This window comes from Mustela lutreola, chromosome 12 (assembly GCF_030435805.1).
Source record: "Mustela lutreola isolate mMusLut2 chromosome 12, mMusLut2.pri, whole genome shotgun sequence".
In the NCBI taxonomy this organism is placed as follows: Eukaryota; Metazoa; Chordata; class Mammalia; order Carnivora; family Mustelidae; genus Mustela; species Mustela lutreola.
The window spans coordinates 51,761,360-51,786,488 of NC_081301.1; the positions used below are offsets into that span (position 1 = coordinate 51,761,360).

At 38.5% G+C, this 25,129-nt stretch overlaps 1 protein-coding gene across 1 annotated transcript in view; it reads left to right on the top strand.

Moving 5' to 3' along the window:
• Nucleotides 1-1,319: 1,319 nt before the first annotated feature.
• The window catches only part of BNC2 (basonuclin zinc finger protein 2), a 431,681-nt gene continuing 407,871 nt past the window's right edge, over nucleotides 1,320-25,129 (top strand). Inside the window, exon 1 of the mRNA XM_059143441.1 lies at nucleotides 1,320-1,447. Within this exon, the coding sequence (XP_058999424.1) occupies nucleotides 1,445-1,447 (3 nt within the window). The 5' untranslated portion in view covers nucleotides 1,320-1,444. The remainder of the gene's footprint in view (nucleotides 1,448-25,129) is intronic.

Below are 25,129 nucleotides of genomic sequence, written 5' to 3' on the forward strand. Positions count from 1 at the left end.
ATTCCGATTTCTAGAGCTCAGAGAGTATGCCTGAAACCTGTGCCTTCCTCCTATGTTAGATAAGCAAAAAGTTTGCTCTAGCTATGATAAATCTGCACAACGCGGAGATGTTTTTGGCACAAAGTGTACGTTAGAAAGCTGATGATGATTAAACTCGCGCCCCCCCCCCCCCATCCTTGCAGCCGGGGAGTGTGTTTTGCCTGCATTGGAAAAATGTCCTTCGGCCGCAGGCGTGTGCGTTTTTGCGTCTCCGGCGCAGGGCGACGCGGGTCGGCTGAGTGTCAGCCACACATGTGGCTGGTCTTCCCCTGCGGAGGCGGCGGTCCCCTTCCTCTCCCCGGGCCGTCTCCAGCCCGAGGCCCGCGGCCCAGACCTGGGGAAGGGGAAGGAAGCCCTCGCCGCAAGCCGGCGTCTGGGCCGGCACACAAAACACGCCGCCACCAGCAACTCCCGCCCCCCTCCCGCCCCGGCTGCGCGCAACTTTTTGCCTTTTCGCCCAGCACGTTCTGTCCCGAGTTTCTGTCCCCTGGGTTTTCCTCCGCTTCCCTCACCTTCGGTCCAGCGGCGCGGAGGACCCGGGCTGACCGGGGCGGGGGGGCGCCGGGGCAGCCGCGGCGGAAAGAGAAAAAGGGGGAAGGGGAAAGGAGGAGGGGGCGGCGGTGGCGGTGCGGGAGGAGGAACTGGTCAAAGGGGACAGAGACCGGCGAGTGCCCGAAAAGGAAAGCGACGCCGCGGTTTGCTGCAGTCGGAATAAAGTTCGCGCCCTTTCCTCGGCGAGTCTCTCTTTGACAGCTGGGCGCTGGCGGCCACCTCCACCTCCACGCCCGCACCCCCCGGGGGGCGCCGAAGTTGTTTTTCCATCCCCACCACGAGCAGGGGGAACAGTAACGGGGGGTGGGGATATACATCCATCCTCCCTCACGAAACCCCTAGAAATCTGAGGACAAACAACCACAAAACTAACCCACTTCTATTTTGCAAAAGGGTAGCAACATTGTAGTGACGACGAATTTGCAGCGAGGAGAAACTTGCGGGGCTTGCAAATCCCCAGGTCACCTCGGCCGCGGGTCTCTCCCCCGCCCCCCGCAGCAGCCCCCACCGGGACAGTCCGTTCCTTTTTCTTTTCTTTTTTGTCCCGAGGAGCCGGGTGGGGGGGGGGAGGCGGGGGGGACTCTGCAGGCTCCGACTTGGAGAGCGAGGGCGACCCTGGGCGCGTGTGTAAATCAGTCACCTGAGCGCAGAGGGGCCGCGGCGAGGGCGCGCGCGGGCGGGCGGGCGGGGAGAGGCGGAGGCGGCGAGAGCGGCGGCCCGGAGGAAATCGGGAGGGGGAGGGAAAGAAAGGCCGAGACAGAAGGAGCGAGAGGCGGCCGAGGGGCTGGTCCAGGCGCGGCCGCTAAGAGGAGACCAAGAGGCGGGGGCTGCACTTGACAACCAGCATGCCGAGATGGTAAGAAGTTTCCACCCTCCTTTCCTTTTTATTCTAGACTTCGTCAGACGTGAGCCCCGTCCCCGCGCGCCCCCGGGGCTGCCCGGGGGCCGCGTTCTCCTCAAGTCCGGCGGCGTGAGGTGGAGGGGGGCGCTAAGGAGGGCGGGCGGGAGAGGAGAACCCCAGCACACTCTGGCCCCTGCCATGCTCCCGAAATTTCCCCTCAACTTGGCCCAAGTTTGCGAGGAGAGCTCGGGGTGGGAGGGGTGTGTGCGTGCGTGTGTGAGTGTGTGTGTCTGTGTGAGGGGCTCGGGAAGTTCGCCCCCTCTCGCGGCGGGCGAGGAAAGGTGAGCGGCCGGCTAGCGGGAGGCTCCAGGGAGTTGGGACGGGCTGGGGCGGACGGGGCGGAGGGGAGGCGGGGGATGAATGGAGCGCTGGAGGGAGCTTGGGGCGGAGAGGAAAGCGTTTTGGACAACGGTAACTTTCAAAACTTGCCCGGGAGTGAGGGCCGGGAGGCTGGGCGTGGGCGCCTGGGCGCGCTGGTGCGCCGCGCGGCGAGGACCCAGCCGCCGGGTCCCGGCACCTTGGCGTTTCCCCACCCCTCTCCCTCGCGTTCGGGGAGCCCTCCCTTTGTAGATGAGGAACACGTAGGAAGTGCTCCTGGAGGCTTTCTGAAGAATATGCACAACGTAGGGCAGGAAGAGAAACCCGAGAGAGACGGAGGTTTTTGAGGCGCAGTTTTAAAGGAGCCCGTTTGTTATACTTACACAGTGACTGCAGGGTGGCATTTGGGGCCCGGGGAGGGGGACAGGATTAATAATAATAATAATAAAAAAAAAAAGTGGATGGAATCCCCCGTGTAGTGAGGCTAAGAAAAGTTCCAAGTGCATGTGGTGGAGGAGATGGGAAGGCGAGATTCGAGCCCAGCTCCTCTCCTCGGAGCGGCTTCTCTGCAGCGAGGCAGCGAGCCGGGAGTTCGCCGGGTGATGAGCGCTCTGTCCGCTTTCGGGGAAGTGATTTGTTAGAAATGGGGGTTGGACCACTCCCTTCCCTTTAGTTTGCTTCCACCTAGAGCTGCTATTGTTACCCCCACTTGGGGATCTGACCTCCCGTTCTGCATGTAGATGGAATATGTAGGAAAAAGGGAGAGAGCGAGCGGTTGGCGGTACCCCCCCCCCTCTTCACTTCCCCCTAATGTGTCATTTCTTGTTTCAGTGATCAAAGTCACAACTGGAGTGTAGGAGATGCGACTGTCAGATGCAGGCACACGCACACACACACACACACACACACACACACACAAGTAGCATGCGCCCAAGACTGTGGTTACAGTAACGCTGACAGAAATTAAAGTGGTTTTGAAAGCAGCGTGCGATTTATAGTGGTTCCCATTTACCCTAGAGTCAAGCTGTTGTAAAGCTGATGTACGAAAGATATCATAAAATAATCCTGTGTACCCAGGATTAAAGTGGCAGAAAGTGGCCTGCCTTATTATTTTTTATGTACTTCGCAGACAGTTGCAGTGGTTGGAACCTGTGTTTTAAGTGGAGGCGTCAAAACAAAGTATTAAATATTATCTGTTTAGTGCTTGAGTTTTTTTTTTTTTTCTTCTAGCGGTATCTTACTCAAGAACACTGTAAAAGCCCGTTGTAGGTATTATTTTTCTTCCATTCCCCCCAGCCTGCATTCTGTGTGTCTGCACATCTATTCCCAAATACTAATCATTTTGAAAAGTGCCTGAACCCATTTGTTACCCACTGCTTTGTATTCTGCAGTTTCAGATGTTAACTGTGCACACACGTACATGTTTTAAGTGGAGGAATTTATTTCTGCACTATAATTTAGTGTGTCTGATTTAGAGACGTAGTCAGGAGTAGTGAGACCTCATACAAGTTAATAGAACTTCCTTTTTACCCTTCGGACTCACACACCACACACAAAATCCCTTGTGAACCTTTATAGGGTTTCTGTGTTTTATGTTATATTTGTAGCTGTTTCATTTAAACTGTTCAGCCTTAATGAAGTTCTTAGTTGTAGCTACTCTTTCTGTTCCGGGAGAGCAGAGTATTTAAAATCCAGATTGCTAATCACTCTACCAAAGTACAAGAGTATCTTCACCTGAGGGAAATAATACTGAACCTGAATGTGAACTCTGTTTGAGTATCTTGTGAAAAACGTCTGAAACTGTCTTTTCCTCCCCCTTGAGAATATTAAGTTCCGTGGTGTTTGCATGTAAAACTTTGAACAAGAACAAACCTGTGATTTTTAAAAATAAATATTAAGAAAATATTAATAGCAGTTACACATTTTCCAGTACCTAATTTTTTTTTTCTTCTACCTGAAATGTAAGAGATCTGTCAGGCAGGAATATGTGATTACAAAAAGAAGCAGACAAAGGCAGAGCTGACTCTTGCTATATTAAAATGTAAGTGTTACAGTTTGAATTTTCAAGTGAGAGTTTTTGAGTTCAGTGCTTTACATAACATTTTGTCCTAATCTTGCTTGCTGTCAGGGATGTTTCATGGTTGTGCAATTGCTGCAGTCAAGAATGCCAATTTGCATTCCAGGAGTGTCATTTGATTACTTTTATCTGCACAGCTCCAAGACCGGCCCAGACCTCTCGTTTCATCTTGCCATGTCACGAGTCAATGCTGTGTCGTCTTTTCAAAAATCTGCCTGATTTAGACAAGAAAGAAAAGTACTTTCATGTTACAGCCGCAGTCCCCTGCTAACTTGTCAGCAGCAGGATATGATTCACTTGGGCCCAGAAGAATGGAACAGAGAGGCGGGTTAGGCGGTTCAATAAAGCCCACGGACAGGTAGTGTGTGACATCCCCAGAGAGCCACAGTTAATGAAGAACAGGTCTGCTTAGTTCTCCACACGCTGACCTGGTGCTGTCCCCACAGTTTTCTCATTTGATCTTTCCCAGCAAATTGATCTTTTCTTGTATTTTTTTTGCCTTCCAAGTTAGTCCTTGTGGGACTGAAATTAGCAGAGCAACTTAAGTTGGATAATACAGCTGTTCAGAAAAGAAGAAATTGGACACTGGCTCAAAAAGGGGCGGGGGTTGGGGGTGGAGGGAGCTATTCTTTTTGTTGTTCCTGGGAATATTTCTTATATTAAGGGAGACCAGAATAGGTGATGACTTGAAGTTAGTCGTTCCCTTTATTTTTCATTTAATAGGTAAGGTTCAGCACCATTGTAAATATTCCTTAAGTATGTAAAAGATGGCCCTCGTATGAGTGAGGAATTTAATTTAGTATTTTTTTTTTCAGTGTAGCATTTTTTGTATTCACTTGTTTGAAATCATTTGCCAGTCGACTTATGGAGCTTTTTATGGCTATTGTAAGATAGATTAAATATCAGTGGTATACTTCAACTATATTATTTATAGTCTTCTAAATAACTGCAATGCTAAAATATCCAATACTGAAACGCAGAAAAGATTAAACAATTAAGAAAGTCATTACCAGTGTTGTGTGTAAATACTTGGTATGTGGAAATATTTTCTACAGTTACCATCAGCATCTTTTGTTTTAGGGAAACCACAGATACACTGTTAATAATTTAAAAAAAAATTCAAGATTCTCCATTTAAATTTAGCTTTTTAGAACTGAGATTGAATCACACATTTGAATTTCTGGAGATATTCAATTTATGTTGTTACTTGTTTTTTGAGATGAAAATTAATTTTAACTAGCTTGGTAAATCTAAGTTGGGGATGTATGTATAGTTTAAACAGGTTAAAGTTTAACTCTAGAATTTTCTATATAAAGCTTAGGTTGGAAGCAATTAATAGATTAAGTCAATGTGTATATAAGGAGCAGTGCTTTCTGAATTCCTGTGCAGATGGTCTCATTTACCATCTACATCCTTGCAAGAAACAGTTGAGAACATTTCTTATGGAAGGGGAGGCAGCCTCCTCAAATCTTTTCTGTTGGATAGAAATTACATAGGATCATTGGTTAGTAAACTCCTCTCTGAAGAGCTAGAGGGAGCCTTATGATTTTATTAGATATACTTAAGGTTAAAAAAAAACAAAACACTGGCAATCAGAATGTTGTAGGAAAGGAGTAGATAATGAATACTGCCTTAATGTTTAGGCTTGGAGGTGCTATTGGATTTGTTTGTGTCTTTTTTTTTTTTTTAAAGCTGTGATAAAAGCAGTTGAACTTTCTGCAAGAAGAGTTAAGGAGTAAGCTAAGATTCTAGGGTACTACCTTTTATGTGATTTGAAGATCAAGCAAAATGCAACCAAATATACTTTAAATCTGATTTGGTTTGCTAAATACTGTTTGTTGTTTTGCCAACTGAAGGAGTTCTGTTAGGAGGCTGCTCTTCAAAGTTCTATTAAAAGTAACTTCCTACCAAATCACTAAGGAGGGGAATACCTTCTTTCAGTTCACTAAGGACAACCTCCTTTCTGTAAATAATGGTTTTGAAGTGGTTCTCCATACAACTGCATGCCATACTCTAGAGAGGAAACTCCTTTAGAGTAAATGCTTCGTTTGTAAGTGTAAAATAGTAAACCATTTATAAAGCAGATATATTATGAATCAATAAGTAAGTTAAATTTAAAGAAATAGAATTTAAGTGGTATTAAATTCAATATTTGTTGTTTAATTTCAGTTTATCAGTCTTTCCACTAAAATTTGCAATATGTTTACATTAAAGAGTCATTGATCATAATTGCTCTTTAATATTTATACACTAGTTTTTAGTGGCGTTACTTTGGACAAACTTATTTACCATTTAAGTAAATAATATAATCCAGTGAGATAAACTACCCAGATTTGTCTTTTTTTCATCTTTAACACAGTAACTCTCATTATGTTGCTAGCCAATAAAAGTCTTTATTTGTTGCTTATTAGAACCCTCAGTACACTCAAGTGTTCAGCTATAATTTAATTTGGCTGTTCAAAGAGGCTCCCTTGTTTTAAAACATGTTCTCAGTATGCTTTTACCATTTATTATGAACATATATTCTAACTCATGCACATGTATAGGATGATTTTACAGATAACCATTTTTTAAAGTTATGCCATAGCATAGTTGTAACTTCTTTCTTTAAAAAAAAATCGGGAACTAACAGTGTCCTTTTTTTTTTTTTTTTTTTTTCTGTATTTTTCCTTGACATTCCAGAACTTTTTTTTCCCTTGGTGATTTAAATAGTTTTGCTATTATAATTTTAAAGTCAGTTCCCCAAATTATACAACCTTCCCTGAAGAGGTAGTGAGAAAGACACTAAACTAAAAAAATGAATTAAACAATTCAATAATTAAGAATGTTAGTTGAGGACATTTCACTCTTACAGTCACTTGAAATTATAAAAAGTTTCCCTTGTACTTCACACATGCTAGCATGATAAATTCAGCTTCTTTAGAGTAAGCTACTGGGAAGTTTTGCAATGAATGGAAGATGGCTGGAGAGTTCTGGTGATATTTGTAACAAATCATGTTCACTGAAAACTAGGACTTTAAAACTCTAAGATGAGTATCAGGAATTCTTCCACAAGGAAGGCCGAATGTGGAACTACTAAATGAGTCATTGCATGTATATCTTACCAGTGGGAATCACATCAAACCGGCTCTCTAGATACAGTATTTAATAGTTGTCAAAATGTACAGTATTGTCTTGGAACTTGTGGTTCATGAGTTCATAGTTCCAGCTTTTTGTGTTTAGTACAAAGATGTAACAACCCACACAAAACATTTTTCTCTTATTATGACCTTACATTTGCCAAAATGCCCCATGCTGAAATTCCTTTTTAGTATCCTTTTTTTTTTTTTCAGTCCAAAGCCAGACGTGTAACCAGACACAAAAGCCTCTGTGTATAGCAAGCTGTTTTAAATATTGTGACTCGACGATGTGCTGTCCTTTCTCCGCTTGAGCCAAGGATCTCTGCTCAGTGTCTGTGGATTACCAAGCTCCTTCTTTATTGTACCTCTTGTCAACTATTTCTATTCATTTAACCTTTCATTAGTGTCTGTGCAGCTTCACTGTCTAGAAATGCAAGGAAAACCCAAAAGGCCCCACTGTCACAGTTATTAGATTTCTCGGTTACATCCCAGCAACCATAAAGAAGTAAGAGTCGACACTATTGTCGTGCGTGCTGCTGTCCTGGGGTGCAGCTCTTCTGTGCATGTCAAGGACATGTGCCACATGTTGATATGCATCCCAGGGATAAATGCGCAACATGGGGGATAGGCTGATGCTGGAAGTAATGAGCTTTGTAGGAGTTACTGCAAAGACCAACAGTTTGTGAAGGAATTTTGCTTAACAGGCCAAGGAGATAGACACAGTTGAGGGCTGCCAAGATTTGCCTGTGCTGGAGCTTGTCAGTCACATTGTTTTCATCTAAACTTCATTTGAGAGGAAAATTGAATATGTTTGACAGCAATGAAAAGTCTTATTTTCATTTTTTAATCTTTCAGAGGACAAAAGTGGTATTTCTGGTGACTAGTATATTAGGACTAAGTATTTTTTATACTGACTGAATTGTGTGTGCAAATGGATCTATTAGTTTATCTTCTTACATACCTAGAAGAAACATATTTCATAGATGTGTATGTTTTAAAATTTGAATAAAAATAATATAGCCTATTACCTTTCCTATGCTACTATTTTCCCCCTTTGATTTCCCTCTAGCATAGCCTGGTATTAGCGCTTGATTCTTTAAAAGTGCATTTGCTTTGTTGCCTTAATGTAAAGGAAAAACAGGATGAATATCAGGCCATTTTCAAGTCATAATAAAGATAAATAATTGCAGATTTTGCATTGGAAAATATTACATTGACATCTTAGAAGATTCATAGAATTACTTTATAAGAATTTTCAAAACATTTAAGTAGAAAATAGTAAATTATAATACCTCCTCTCTCTTTACCAATTGTACATTTTTTTTTAAAGTAAAGAAAATCTGTTACCAAAGCTGAATATAACAATTCTGTCTTTCTCATTTAAATAATTTTTGTCACTTTACCAAATTCTTTAGGACTCTCCAGTAGCTTTGCAAATACATGATTACCAAATCCCTGTAAAGTTATTTAGTTTTTCACTTGACTCAACCTTTTTTGCCAAGGCTGACTTTTTAATAGCTGTACTTAAAGCCTTCTCTTTTCATGATGTCTTGTGAATGTATTAATTGGCTTAGTTATCCTTGTTTCAGAGAAGAGAGATGAGCTATCCTTCCTTCAGATGGGATCCTTTCTTCCAGGGAAATATGTATTCAATAATTGACAGCTAAGTGCCCAGCCAGGGCATGTTCCAGTTTCTTGCTCATTGGGTGGATATTCCACATATGTTAAATTTAGATGAATGTGTCTTGATCATCTGAGGTGACCTGGTAGCCTTCTCACAGACAAGGCAAGAGTGTATTAACTTTCCCTAAGGTCCTGTTTCTATTCATTATGGTTTGTGTTGGGTGAAGTAGAAGAGGAAAGAGGAACTTCTAAGGCTATAATGTTAGCCGTACCTCCCTGCCTCCAAAAACACACCCTTGGAAATAGGACAGGGCTATATGGTAGTTAAAGAGAAGAATACATGGCAGTAACTACTTTCTGTAGGAACACTATGCCTGGTCTTCATCCAGTCAGTATCTCAGGATGGGGAGGTAGTTCATCATTATCCACTCCAGAGTGAGAATAGCCCTGGGCCTGGGTTTCAAGGCAGGCCCTATTCTCTTCCACTCAGGTTTGAAAGCCTCCACTTTGTCATTTGAAAATCAAGTGAATTTGGTAGTTTCTAAGGTGTTTTTGAATTGGAATATTTTATATTTTATGTGCTAGGACATAAATATAATCATAGCAGATTACTATTTTTAATAGCTGTATTGAGATGTAGTATACTAAAATTCACCTGTTAAAAGTGTCCAATTAATATTTTGTGGATATAGCACCTTTTATTTATCCATTCATCCAGGGATACACCTTTTGGTTCTTATTATGAATAATGCAGCTGCGAACATTTGTGTACAAGTATTTTGTTTTCATTTTGTCAAATGTATATCTAGCAGTGGAATTGCTAGGTCATATGGCAACTGTCTTTAACTTTTGAGGAACTGCCCTATCATTTTCACAAAGCAGCTGTTTGCTTTTCTATTTCTACCAACTGAATGTGTGAGTTTTCTAATCTCATCATATTCTCCCAAATTTGTTACTGTTTTTTAATTTTAACCATCCTGGGGGGGGTGTGAAGTGGTTTTGAGTTGCATTTCCCTGATGGTTTATGATGTTAAGCATCTTTTCATGTGCTTATTGGCCATTTGTAGATCTCTGTATAATAGAGAAATGTCTCTTAGATCCTTTACCCATTTTTCACTTGGGTTATTTGTCTTTTCATTGTTAAGTTATAAAAGCTTTTTATATATTTATATATTCTGGAATTTATATATTCTGGACAGAAGTTCTTTATTAGATACATAATTTACAGATATTTTTCTCTGGGTTGTCTTTTTTAATTTTTTGATGGAGTCCTTTGAAGCCCAGACACTTTAAATTTTGATGAAGTCCAAAGTCCAACTTATTTTTTCTTTGGTCACTTGTGTTTTTGGTGTGCCAAGGAACACTATCTAACCTAAGGTCATAAATATTCACCGTTGTTTTCTTCTAAAAATATAATAGTTTGAACTTATACGTTTAGGTCTTTATTTGGGTTAACTTTTTTGTGTGTAATATGGAGTAGGGATCAGCTTCTTTCTTTTGAATGTGGATATCCAGTCATTCCCAGGACCATTTGTTGAAAAGAGAATTCTTAACCCCATTGAATTATTATGGGACATTTGTGGAAAATTATTTGATTGTAGATGTAAGGGCTTATTTCTAGACTCTCCATTTTACTCCATCAATTAATGTGTCTATCCTTTGCAATACCACACTGTCAAGATTACTGTAGCTTTACATTAAGTGTGTAACTGACAAATGTAAATCTTCTAACTTTGTCCTTTATCAAATTATTTCAGTATTCTTGGTTCCTTAGTTTATTAAAAATTTGTGTGGTAAAAAGCACATAACATAAAATTGAACAACTTCAACATTGTTAAGTATATGGTATAGACAGTATTGTTAACTGCATCTTCTTGTGCAATACATTTTTGGAACTTTGTCATTTTGCAGAACTGACACTCTATCACTTGATGATCAACTCCCATTTTCCCACTCTTCACAGCTCCTGGCAACTGCCTTTTCACTTTCTAAGAGTTTCACTACTTTAAGGACTTCATATGAAAAATAAATAAATAAGTAAATACATAAATAAATTCTTAATATGAGTAGAATCATACAGTACATGTTTTTCTGTAATGGTCTCTTTTTTTTTTTTTTAAAGATTTTATTTATTTGACAGAAAGAGACACAGTGAGAGAGGGAGCACAAGCAGGGGAGCAGCAGAGAGAGAGAGAGAAGCAGGCCTCCCACCCAGCAGGGAGCCTGATGTGGGGCTCGATCCCAACACTCTGGGATCATGACGTGAGCCGAAGGCAGACACTTAATGACTGAGCCACCCAGGCACCCCTGTAATGGTCTTATTTACCATAATGTCCTTGAGGTTCACCCAGTATTCTAGCACATGACAGGATTTTCTTCCTTTTTAAGATTGAATAATATTTCATGGGCACCTGGGTGGCTCAGTGGGTTAAACATCTGCCTTGGCTCAGGTCATGATCTCAGGGTCCTAGGATGGCACCCTGTGTCAGGCTCACTGCTCAGTAGGGAATCTGCTTCTCTTTCCCTCTGCCTTGCCCCCTGCCTGTGCATGCGTGTTCTCTCTCTCTCAAATAAAATCTTTTAAGAAAAAGATTGAATAATATTTCATTGTGTGTATATAACTCATTTTCTTTACCCATTCTTCTGTAGATGGACATTTAGGTTGAGGCCACCTCTTGGCTTTTGTGAACAAACACTGTAGTGAACATGGATGTGTAGTAACTCTGCAACACTGTGCTTTCAGTTCTTTTGGATAGATACCCAGAAATGGGGTTGCTGGATCATATAGTAATTCTATTTTTAATTTTTTGAAGAACCTTCATACTATTTTCCATAGCTGCTGCCCTGTTTTACATTCCTACCAAGAGTGCACAGAAGTTTCAGTTTTTCCACATTTTTGCCAACACTTGTTATTTTATTTTCTTTCTTTCTTTTTTTTTTTTTTAAATAGTGGCCCTTCTAAAGGTGTGAGGTGAAACCTCTTTGAGGTTTTGATTTGTATTCCCCTGGTCATTAGTGTTGTTGAGCATCATTTCATATGCTTCTTGGCCATTTTTATATATATTTCTTAGAGAAATGTCTCTTCAAGTCCTTTGCCTATTTTTAAATCAGATTATTTTGTTGTTGTCATTGAGTTTTAGGAGCTCCTTATATATTCCACATATTAATCTCTTCTCAGAAATATGTCTTGCAAATATTTTTGCCTATTCAGTATGTTTTTTCACTCAGTTGATTACTTCCTTCACAGTACAGAAGTTTTTTAAGTTTGATGTAGTCCCATTTGTCTGTTCTTCTGTTGCCCTTAGCAGTTACCTTTAAAACTCAGGTTGATCTTATCCCCAAAAGTGTAAAGGCTACATTAAGAGAGTGTATCTACTGTAGGGGTAGAGAACTCTTAGTTTTACTTAGGGGATAAGTAATGTGCCACTTAGCAGCTAAAAGATGATGATTCTTAGTTGTTGGCGTGACACCCTGGTTTGACTTTGATGTTTCTTAATTATCATGGAGTTTTAAAGAATTCTAGGTGTTCCCAATGATAAGGGGGACACTTCATGCCCTGTAGGGTGGCATTAAGCACCTGGAAATAATTGTTTTGGGTTTTATAAATACCTCAAAAGGAAAGGGAAAAAAATTGATAAAATTTGTCTTTCTAGACATTCTGTTGTAACTAGAAAAACAACCAGCAGTGCTTAAAACTGAAAATTATTGTATGATCTCAGACTCACACTAACTGGTCCAGTTAAGTTTTAAATAAATACCATGTTCAAATCTGGCATGGCACATTTGGAAACATCAGCTTGTTTTAAAGTTAACCTGGCAAATATTGTAATTAAAATACCTCATAATTGAATTAGAGAAAACTTGAAAACAAATGAAAGGTAAACTAATTTGGAGGCAGCTATGTTGTATCATTGTTGAATTAAAGAAAAACACTATTCCCTTAAAGTTCTAATTTTCTCTTTATTCCTGCCATTAAAGACCTATATTTATTTCCATCTAAGTAATTGCTTTTCTGGTATTCTAATGGGCTGTTCTTGCTTAACCGCATTGCCTTTTTTTGGCCTTTTGCCAGTTATTTTGGATAAAGTTTCATTATTCACTCAGTATCAACTCATATGATTAGCTTATCAAATATATATATGGAGAGTATGCATTTTTTCCCCCTTATCACTGCTTACGTATATAAATTGTAAGTAGTGGATTTAAAATTGTATTTCCTATTTTGAGGATTTACTTTCTTCCTTGTGAAAATTCTGTAGAGGATTTAAAGTCATTTATAAAGATTGGCATGGTAGAAAATTTTATATTTACCAGACACTTGATTTTTAGTTATATATACATTTCATTGTATTAAATGACATACTTTTTAAATTTTGAACAAAAAGTTAATGCTACTTTTGGAATGACAAAATTGTGTTCTTGCTATCTCTTATGGTTTAGGGACGTAAGAAGGGTAATTAACTGGAACAATATAGACCTATAAAGAGAGTCACTCAGTTTTCTGTCCTGTGGTATCTAATCTCCCTATAATACCCATTTTATTCTCTAGCGGATTAGGGAAGTTTATTCTGTCAACATGTACGTATGCTAACAGGTATGCTTCTGAAAGTACAATGTGATAGTTGAGATTTTCCTCTCATTCAGAGTGGTGATTGGAAGCACAACATTGTATGTGTTTGAATTGGTTTTTGATAGGTTAACATATTAATTTAGAGTGCATTAACTCTAAGTGATATTAAAAAGTAAACATTTTATGAACCTAGAAATTCTGCTAGGCATCGATTATATTTTTCATCCTATGAGTATCCCGTATAAAAAGTATTCTCACATAAAGGACTTCTGTCTGTCCATTGGTCTTTGCAGCTTCACTATGTCCATGAACCCCAACCAGTCACTGACAAGACATTTTTGTATACAGAGGACAGTGACTGTTAGATCTAATGGAGTGTGTGTGTGTGTGTGTGAGAGTGATCCATGAGAAACCGACAGTTTGCACTTTCCTTGTTGGGGAGGGAGAATACAGAATAGTATGGTTTATTGAAATTTGGGGGTGACAGTAGATATTGGTTTACTGTTATATTTTCATAATATAGTAATACCTGGTATGTTGGTTTTTTGTAGTTTCGAGTATATATCTGGATGGCATAGATGAATATTAAGTGTATTGCTGAATGTTTCACTAATGTCAAATTGTATTTCTGAAATCCACATATGCCAGAGAAATACATTGTTAACAGCCAACAAGTAAATGTTTGCTTGCTATATGTAAAATAACTGGTTTAGATGTACAGGAATTGATAAACATTAAAAAGAAATCTTTAAAAAAATTTCAGGTTTTTATATTCAAGTTGGCATAGGCATGGGAGTTCTACTTGTCTTTGTTTTCCAAGGTTGATACAACTTTTAATTACTTTCAAATCTAACACCTTAACAGGCAGTTGCGTTTCTGTGATCTGCATGACACTGGAGTAGGTGCTGTAGGTATTACAGATTAAGGAGAAGCTGTAACCCTGACATGAAGGAGCACAAAGTTCACATGCAAGAGGATGTTCATTATCTTAGCATGACTGTAGTGCAGGGTCTGCCTCTGGTCTTTGTACGCTTAGAAATCTAATTTTATCTCTGTGCCTTTGCAAGAGATCCGTCCTTCATGGGCTCATTCAGGATATTCACTGACGGAGGGATGGAGAATAGATACACATATGCATGCAGGCACACACGCTGTGCGAACATGTGTGTATCTGCATACCCAATTAGTTGAAATACTCATATACTCATATTGGAGTGCTTAGCACATTCTTTCCTTCACAGACAAATTTAATTAGGGAGTGAAATTATAATCCAAACATTGCTCATTGTTACTTTATGAGTTTGGGATTTAAGCAGAGAATATTAGGGAGGCAGGTGGAGGTTGTGAGGGCCTCTTCTCGCTTCAGGGAAAGCCTTCCCAGTGGCCTGTATTGATACAGTGCACATTTTGGACTCTTGTCTCCTGGACTGTGTTTGGAACAGCATTGACAAAATTTACTCCTCTTACTTTTTTTCTTCTTCCTATTCCCCTTCTAATTGACAAATTCTTTTTTCTCTAAATATGTTAATATTCTCAAGCAGATATTAGTCAACTGTCTTGGGAGCTACTTGTTAAGGTGACTTTGCTTGGTTTTTATGGATCTAATGCAGATGGCAATGTCATTTCATTCATTTTAAATTTCTTGGGAGATACCTTACATGTAATGTGTTTTGTATATGAGAATGAAGGGAGGCAGTAGGATAAGACAGCAGTTTTCTGGGAGAAAAGAGATATATGTTGTTTTTAAAAAATAGTAAAAAAAAAAAAAAAAAGCTTTGAAACTAGTTAAATATGTGGCAGAGAAAGTTTTTGTTAACTACCTTGTAGAGAGATATTTAGGTATGAGATTGACCTTCTATGGATACGTGGAATAAATGGAAGTAGAGATGTGTACAGAGATTTAATCTCTGCATCTATTTTCTATGTGATAGAAAAATTTTCAGTTACTTTGGGCTTCTCTTGTACATCATGCAGTTAGGGTCAAGATTAGATTTTAAAGATTCTTAATGTGTCATACTATATGATGCTCAACATTTTTTTTTTTTTTATATTATGGATGCCAAAAGAACCCCAAAGTTAATACTATACCTTTAATTTTGTATTAGGCGATTCCAGCAGCTTCCCAGTTTGTTCCCCACCCCTTTTGTTTTTTACTTTGGACTTTTGTTCTGTTTAAAATGCTTCCATATAAATTAGATTCCAGCTAAAGAGAAACATCTGTTAAGGGAAGAGAAGGTAGAAGGAGAGGCACTGAACATCTCCCGGATGCCAGAATGATAGATTTTGGTGGACCAAGGAGTTTCTTTAGATCTAGTCTGACTTTTATCCTTAAATCCTTATTTTCAGTCTGCAGTCGGTAAGTTTCATAGTAGTCCTGGTATAGTTGTGTAATGCGGGGATGTTCTTATTTAAAACCACAGGACTTAATACATTTCAAATTTTAAATTTGAAAAGGTGTCAGAAGTAAAAATGAAGTGGGGGTGATGATGGAGAGAATAGAAGAATTACACAGGAAATATTGGACTCAGATAAAGGTAGAAAAATACATAAAAAAAACAAAGGGCCTGTTAAGATGAGTGGCATGAGACTTGTTTTCATGTGCTTCTCCAATGTCTGTGTTCACCATATTTTTTTTAAAGATTTATTCATTTTAGAGAGAGAAAGAATGTAAACGGGGAGGGGCAGATGGAGAGGGAGAGATCAGACTCCTCACCTGAGCAGGGAGCCTGACTGAGGGCTCATCCTACAAACCTGAGATCGTGACGTCAGCCAAAAAGTGAGAGTCAGACACTTAACCCACTGAGCCACCTAGGTGTTCTCACCATTCCTCCCCACCCCGTATGTTAGGGTTTCTGCCTCTTGTGTACCTCATCTGCTGGGTGAGGCCTGTTGGAACTGTCTCCCAGTTGCCACCTATTTACTACTTTTGTTGCCATTACCCAGGTCCACAGTGCCATCATCTTTTACCTGAATGGCTCCAGTGTCCTCTGGCTGGTCAAGTGCTTCCACTCTTGCCTCTTGCTCACTATACTCAGACTACTCTTTTTTTTTTTTTTAAAGATTTTATTTATTTATTTGACAGAGAGAAATTACAAGTACACTGAGTGGCAGGCAGAGAGAGAGAAGGAAGCAGGCTCCCTGCTGAGCAGAGAGCCCGATGCGGGACTCGATCCCAGGATCCTGAGATCATGACCTGAGCCGAAGGCAGCGGCCTAACCCACTGAGCCACCCAGGCGCCCACTCAGACTACTCTTGACAGAGAAACTGCTTCCTGTCTCAGAACCTCCCAGTGATTTCTCATCACACCTGCAGTGCAATCCAAACTCTGTTGTGACTGAACAGCGTATGTAAGATGAGAGGGAAACCTACCTGACATTCCAACACACTTTGCTATCACTGTTCATTTTGCTTCCATCATACTGACCTAGCTTTTTACTGAACATGCCACATTTTGTACCTATACCTCAGGCCTTTGCACATTTTTTCCCGTCAGCAGGGAATGCCCTTCTTCCACATTTTTGCATGGCTTCCTTCCTCATTTCATTTAGGTCTCTCAAATGTCACTCCTTCAATGAGAACTTTCTGACAGTTTTCTTACCCCTGCTGTGTCTCCACATTGTATGTTTCTCTGACCTTTTGCCCTGCTTTGTTTGTTGATAGCATTTATCACCATTTGAAAATATATATATTTGTTTATACATAGTTTATTATTATTTCTCCCTTCCCGCTGTGATACAAAGCTCTATAAGAACAGGGACCTTTGCTTGCCTTGTTAATTTCTGAATTTCCCCTACCTGTAGCAGTTCCTGTTGTGGGAGACATTCACCAGATATTTTTTATACATTTATTCACTCAAACACATTCTTTATCAATTTTCATCAGGTCTTAGTTATTCTCTGGAGGGTTATTTATGGCATCTGCTCTTGCGGTTTTCTGAACTGCATATTGGAGTGGTAGTTTCTATGGTAGATGTAAACACACCCAATAGTTTTGCAAAAATTGTCCTATAAGATACAGGGAAACATATTAAAAATTTGATTTATCTCATTCTTTTTTGTGTGTGTTTTACAGTGTGTATGATGTCTTAATTTAGTAGATATGTAAGGGATATATTGAGAAATAAAAAAAAAATACAGACTTTGACTTGAGCCTAATCTGGACAAGCACGGTTAACTTTGTTTAAAGAAAATTGTAACTCTATAGTCAGGCTATTTCATAGATTTTGTGTTTTTGAATATTAATAGGGTGGCGATACCACTGGTGAGAATGTGTAAAGTTGTTCTCATTATTCAGAAAATCACTCAGGTCTAATGTTGAGAGTGAGACATTATATATGAATTTCAACATACATGTGTGTATGAATATATATTCCCTAATATTCCAACCTCTGATGGAGTTTATAACTCTCTTAAGTTAAAGTTGTACTTGTGTTAGGGCCCTTTGTACCTATACTAACTACTATGTGGAGGTATATGAGCTGTTTTTTCCCCCCTCATCTTGGGTAATTTAGGCTTTTTAATGAACCTGTACCTGGATACTTTGGTTTCCTGTGATTTCAGTTATTTTAAACATCTTGATTGAGATACAGTTTACACATCATACAATTTACTCCTGTGACTAAGCTTTACACTTCCATTTTGTAATTATATACAATTTTGAAGTCACTGGGAAATAAATGATACACTCAGACTTTTGAAGGAAGTCTAGTTAGGTGTTCATTTTAATACCTTCTTAAATGAAGTTTTATAACATTTGAAGCACTTGCTAATAAAATATTTGAAAGGATTCATAAACTTGAGTAAAGTACTGAAGTAATTAATATACTAAGGAAATGTGAAAACCATAAATAAATGGATACAAGTAAATATTATTCTTTATCAAATGGTCACCTTAGTATATCCTATTTTGATGGTGCCTTAGTTTAGATTTTTTTAGAGCTATCTATTTGACATTGGCTTTGGACAGCCTGTGTCTTAATTCTTCTAAATATCTTTAGTGCTGGCAAATTTTTTGTGAAGTAAGTTTTGATTTTCTGAATCATCCAAACAAAAGTTAAGCCGGATGAACATAGTGGGTGGATAAATCCAGGTGATTCCATTTTGGGTAAGAAAAAAAAGCACAATTGATTTTTCTTATGTAGCTTATAAATTGGCTCTGGAAGTAGTTACAAATGAAAAATTCCAGAACTGTTTTGAACAGTAGTAGTGTTATTGGAAAAGTGCAGTGTCCTGAGGTGACAATAGAAACATTGATTTTTTTTTTCCCCCCTACCAGTAGTGGACCTTCTTTAAATCCATAGAAACTCATTTGGCTATAAGAATTGATGTGAGACTTTATGCATATATAGAGTAATGCATACATACATACATGCTTATAAACATCTTTCCACTGGCAAAATTTTGTTAATATTTTGTACTCTGTAAAGTAATTCTGCTCTGTATGGCAGATACCTAATAAATTCTGTTTCAGAGTTAATCCTGTGGAATTTCAGTAAAATGATTTTAAGCTCCGGCCTGAGAAGACCTCCAAAAGCAAGGGATACCAAGAAAATTTTGACTAAGATATGAGACTACATGAATGTTTCATGATATTAAATTTATATAGAGTTCTTTGGCTACAAATTAGAGTGATTATCACACAGCTTGAATACTTAGTGCAGCAAATCTGTGTGTTTCAGGTATAAGTAAATGCTAGGGACATTAGAAAGCTAAGGAAGTGCAGATTTGTGCACATAAACTTTTTAGGGCAGTCTTATCGATATCTGTATGACACGAGTCAAGGGGAAAGTAGCTGCTCAAAGGGAATAGGATTTTCTTTCATTTTTGAAGATTTGGTTTTGAATTCCTGTAAGTTGTGGTTTAAGGTGATACCAGCATCTTTATGATGACTCCTGGTTATCAATTAAGAAAAGTATTTGTTAATGCCTTGGAAATATCTGTGCTGAATTCTTTTTCAGTTCCTTTTCTACCCTCCTCATCAGAAAATGCTAATTTTGCATGGAATCTGTAGATCTCAGCAAAATCTTTTCATTAAAAATAATACAAGCAATTTTTGGAAAATTCAGTCTATCTTGTGTAGTTGTACCCTATCTAGGAAGTTAGGGTAAATAACTTCCTAAACTTCCTAAATATTTTCCCAGGAATAATAGTTCAAGAAATAAAAAGGAATGGAATAAATTCAACTCCAAAATATTAATTCTAGATATTTTTCTTCATTCCTTCAGGGTTCTCTGAGACTATGGAACTTTCTGATTTGAAGGAAATTTAACACTGATTTTTGTGTTGGAAATAAACGTTAGGGTCAACTTTTCCTGTGTTAACTGTAATCTGCTGGGTGTTTCCTTTTAAACAAATCCAAAAGTCTTGTCCATAACTAGTACGTTAGGCTTCTTACAGAGTGCTGTGAGGGTAGAGAGGTCCTGTAGGAGCCCCTGTTATATGTAGAAGGCTATGCATTCAAAGCCTACGAGTGTCATTTACACTGTCTTTGGAGGGACCAGTGTGCTGTCTTCATGGACCATTTGGCCCATGAGATGGGATTTGTCATAATTGATTGTCTTGTATTATAAACCCTGTGGGAGTATAAGGTCTAGCTGCTTTACCTTGGATGGTTTCTGAATGTTTTTATCTTGTTCCAGGGTGGATTATTACACTTGAGAATGCACTTAATTACAAGCTTTATGTTTTCCAGCACCCTAAACAGTACCTCCTCTTCACTCTACCTGACATCATTGATGGTATTTCATGTGCAGTTTGAGGACAGTGTATGACTTGGAAGATGGATGCTCTTCAACTTGAAGTCTACCTCCATTTTTCAGTTTCTACTCTTCACCTTGATGTTTTAGACCTTTCTATTTAAAACCTGTGTTTTGCGGTTAATTTTCTCAGGAAAAGAAGTTTATACATGATAACATACTAAAGAAAAAAGGCACCACTTAGCTGATATTGGGTATTTCTCAGAATACTGTAAGAAATTGAATTTTGTTGTGTTTTTACAAGTTATTGCATTATAGGTTTTATTTTTTTTAAAACGATATATTTATTTGAGAGAGAGAGAAAGCATGCATGCAAGCATGGGGAAGGGCAGAGGGAGAATCTCAAGCAGACTCCCCACTGAGCGCAGAGCACTTCTGAGCCAAAATCAAGAGTCAGATGCTTAATCCAGTGAGCCACCCAGGCGCCACAGGTTTTATTTTAATAAAGTCCTTAAATCCATGCCTACACTGAGATCTTTCCTTAGAAAATGATACTTTAGAATATTTCTTGTTACAGTCCTTTCTGATTAAACATGGTAGGATCTTAAGGAATTTCAATTTTTTATGTATATATATAATCTTTCCAGTTTCCTGAATTTGCCCCTCATCTGAGCTTAATCACACTTTATTGTAATTAACTGTTGATATGTCTACCACACATTTTACGCTGTAGGTTATCAGGTATATTATTTTGATCTTTTCATTTTTCTGTGTTTATCAAGGAATAAATAATCCTAAGTAGATGTTGGATTTACTCAGTTGTTTCATGTTTTAGTTTTTTCCAGTGTGATTGAGGAATAATTGATATACATCACTGTGTAAGTTTAAGGTGTACAGTCTGATGGTTTGATTTACATATATTGTGGTTTGGTTACCACAGTAGGGTTAGTTAACATTCAGCATCTCATATAGATAAAATAAAAAGAAAAAAATTTCTCCTGTGATGAGAACTCCCCTGTGAGGAAAACCCTCATAACAGTGTTTTAATTTTTAAAGCTTTGTTTAGAGATTATGGTTTTGGGGTATCTTCTTGGTGGTATATCTCAGACAAACTTTTGATTGTCAAATTACATTGCCTTGTATATTGTTTTTAGAATTTAGTTTTATCCCTGATTGAGATACCCATGACTAGAATGATCAAATTTTTTAAATGTTGGTCAACATGCAGCCTTTTCTTTTGGAAGGTGATTCTTTTTTACCAATGAACTTTTAAAAGTCATCTTCCTTAATTTATAATGTAGGCACAATGAAAGCCTCAGGAACATTTTTTTTTTCCCCTTGAAAAATCTTTAAAGAGATGTTTAAACAAATCAAAATATGCTATAACTTAAAAGAAATAATTTGATGTGGCAAGTTTTAAATTAAAAAATAAAACCACACACACACACACACACACACACACACACACAGCATAACCTTCCTTTGAGTCTTTGGTTTAAGTCCTCTGTCATATAATGCCAAAAACTTTGTTCTGAGCTGCGTGTGTGTTGAAACATGTATGCCTGTCCTAGTGTCATAACTAATTATATCTCTTGTATGCTTACTTCTAGTAATTGGAAAGTAGACCTACCGCAGCATACAGTTTAACATTTAGTTTTATCTTCAAGACCTGCTATAGAAATCGAGTTTTCAACCATGTAGCAGCTTGACATTGTAAACAGATATTACCATTTAAAAATATAGCCTCCACTTTGTATTTTGCAGAAATAGTGTACCTTGGGAGGAAAGATTTCAGGAGTTCTTCAAGGCTCATAAGTGCACTTGCACATTAATACTGACCGTTTCGACTGAGATACTTCATCTATGAATTGGAAATTGATGGTCTAGTGTTGTGGTAGCACAATTTTATAGGATTTCTTTTACCCAAAGTTTGTCAGAAGGTTGTAGCTTGTGCCAGAGCTTCTGGGTGCTGTGGTCATTTAATCTTCATAGATTGTTTTAAAATAACATGGGGGCAGATTCTATGAAAATGCATCTAGTAGAATTTTAAGAGAGTAATTTAACAGTCCTGTCTCAGACATGCTTGTGACTAGTGCAGCAAACAGTTCTTCTGTGCACCAGCATGTATGAAAGTATGTGGTCCTTGTCCATGCCTGCTGAAAGAGGACTTCACCAGTCTTCAGTCTCTGAGCTGCAGCCTTGTCGCAATTAAAGTCTTAGGACTCGGAGCAGTTAATGCTGGTGATAGATTGTGGTATTTAGCATTGTGTTTTGTTCCACGGTGATCTAGTTCTGCGGACTTAGAGGGATTCTAGTCAGAACTTGGGAAAGAATATACCAAAGGATTTTTGGCAGATATTTTTTAAAGCGAGAAATACAATGACTTTTCTTACTAATAAGTTTTTCTGGCTTTGCTTAAAGAAATAGTAAAAGGATTGTGCACTTCTGTTATTGGATAATTCTTTAAAATTTAACACTGAAAATGCTAGATTTTTTTTTTCTTGTAGTGAGTGAAAATATTCCTTGCTTTAATGTTTCTTTCCTTTCCTTCTTTCATTATACTTAAAAGTAAAACTCAGTATTCTTTCAGACTTACTTTAACTATTTTTATAGTAAATTAGTTTTTATAAACTAGGTTTTTTCTTTTATATGGTAACTTAGGTGTGCAAAGGCATTTACTTGAATGTTTTGTGTTCTGAAATGTGAGGCTTTGATTCTTGGTATAATATCTCTGTTTTGAAAACTGAATTCCCAGGGTTTTTTCCCTAATCAGTGTATCATGACCTGTCACATTAAAAAATTAGATGGCCTAAGCCATTTACCTTTGGGAGACTGGCTGTAAAAGCCATGTGTTTAATAATGAAAGTATATTTCCATTAAAAAAAAAAAAAGATAGATTTATTTATTTATTTATTTATTTGACAGAGAGACAGAGAGCACAAGTATACAGAGCAGCAGGCAGAGGGAGAGGGAGAAGCAGGTTCTCCACTGAGCAGGGAGCCCGATGTAGGGTTCCATCCCAGGATGCTGGGATCATGACCTGAGCTGAAGGCAGCCGCTTAACTGACTGAGCCACCCAGGGGCTCCAATGTCTTTCCATTTTTAAAATGTTCATTCCTCTTATAGTTTTTCTGGTGTCAGTCAAATTAATGCTGGTATATTTGGCTTTAAGATTAACTGATGACAGAAATCTGAATCTGTAGATGGTAGGCCACATAAGAGAAAGGGTAATTTAAAAAGGTCCCGGCAGTAGGAGAGAAGGTTGGCCCACAATTGGACTGATAGGAACACCTTCCCACTCATCTGTTGCTTGTGAAGTAATAAAGAGTGGAAGATGTTAAGGCTTGTCTGGGTTCTGAACCTGGGGTTTCTGCCACCTCCACAGGGTGTTTGGAAATCTTGGGAGTCATTTTTGTTCTTCACAAGTGAGATTGGGATGCCTCCTGCTATTTAGTGGGCCAAGGATACCTCAGTTCTGATTGCAGAATAATTTACACACAGTGATGAATTGCTCCGCCCCAAATGTTAATAATGCCTCTTCTGGGAATCATTCGATAGTTATTGAGAGAAAAACTGAAAAAAATGGTAAAAATGACTTTTCTTCCCCAAATTCCCACTTACATTTTTAAAAAATTTTTTAAAGGAACGAAACCTTTCATTGAAGTACACTTGGCATTCAATATTACATTAGTTTCAAGTACATAGCATAGTGATTCGATATTTATATACATAATGAAATAATCACCACAATAAGTCCATTTACCATCTGTCACCATAGAAAATTAATACACTATTATTGTCTATATTCCCCATGCTATATATTATTTTCCCATGAGTGACTTACTTTACAACTGAAAGTTTGTATCTCTAGGTCCCCTTCACCCATATTGCCTACTCCCCAACCCCTCTCTCTCCTGGCAGCCATCAGTCTTTTCTCTCTTTGAGTTTTTTTTTTTTTTTTCCATTTGTTTTTTTAGATTCCACATGTGAATAAAATCATATGGTATTTGTCTTTCTCTGACTTATTTCATTTAAGCGTAATACCCTCAGGGCAAGATTGAATTCTTTTTTTATGACTAACTAATATTTCATTGTGTATATATACTACATCTTTCCACTTTTTTTTTCAATCTTTCCACATTTTAAAAAATCTGTTGATAGATACCTAGGCTGCACCTTTATCTTAGCTATTGTAAATAATGCTGCAGTAAATATAAAGGTACATATATCTTTTCAAGTTAGTGTTTTGTTTTTCATCAGATACATACCTGGAAGTGGAATTGCTGGATTCTATGGTAGTCCTATTTGTAATTCTTTGGGGATCATCTGTACAGTTTTCTGTTGTGGCTGTACCAGTTTGCATTTCTACTGGCAGTGAATGGGGGTTCCCTTTTCTCCACACCTTCACCAGCATTCTGTATTTCTTATTTTTGTTTCATTATAGCCATTCTGACAGGTATGAAATGATATCTCATCATGGTTTTGGTTTGCATTTTCCTGGTGAGTAGTGACGTTGAACATCTTTTTGTGTGTCCGTTGGCTGTCTGTGTCTTACTGGGGAAAATGTTTCAGATTTCTTCCCATTTTTTAACCAGATTATTTGCTTTTTGGATATTGAGTTGGAAGAGTTCTGTATATATTTTGCATATTAGCCCCTTGTCAGATATATGGTTTGTAAATATATCCGTCTGTTCAGTGGATTACCTTTTCATTTTGTTGATAGTTTCCTTCACTGTGCAGAAGCTTTTTAGTTTGATGAAATCCCATTTGTTTACTTTTACCTTTGTTGCCCTTGTTTGTGGAGTCTGGTTCAAAAAAATATAGCTGAGACATATGTCAAGGAAGTTACAGACTGTGGTTTTTTTGTTTTCTGTTTTTAGATTTTATTTATTTGCCAGAGAGAGAGAGAGAGCGAGAACCAGAGAGCATAAGCAGGGAGAGTGGCAGAGGCAGAGGGAGAAGGAGAAGAGGCTCCTCAGCAGGGAGCCTGATGTGGGGCTCTATCCCAGGACCCTGGGGTCATGTGAGCCAAAGGCAGATACTTAACTCATTGAGCAACCCAGGCGCCCCTAACCTATGTTTTCTTCTAGGAGTTTTACAGTTTTAGGTCTTATATTTAAGTCTAAAATCCATTTTGAGTTTATTTTTTGCATATGGTGTAGGGTCGGGATACAGTTTCATTCTTTTGTATGTAGCTGTCCAGTTTTCCCAGCACCACTTATTAAAGAAACTGCCT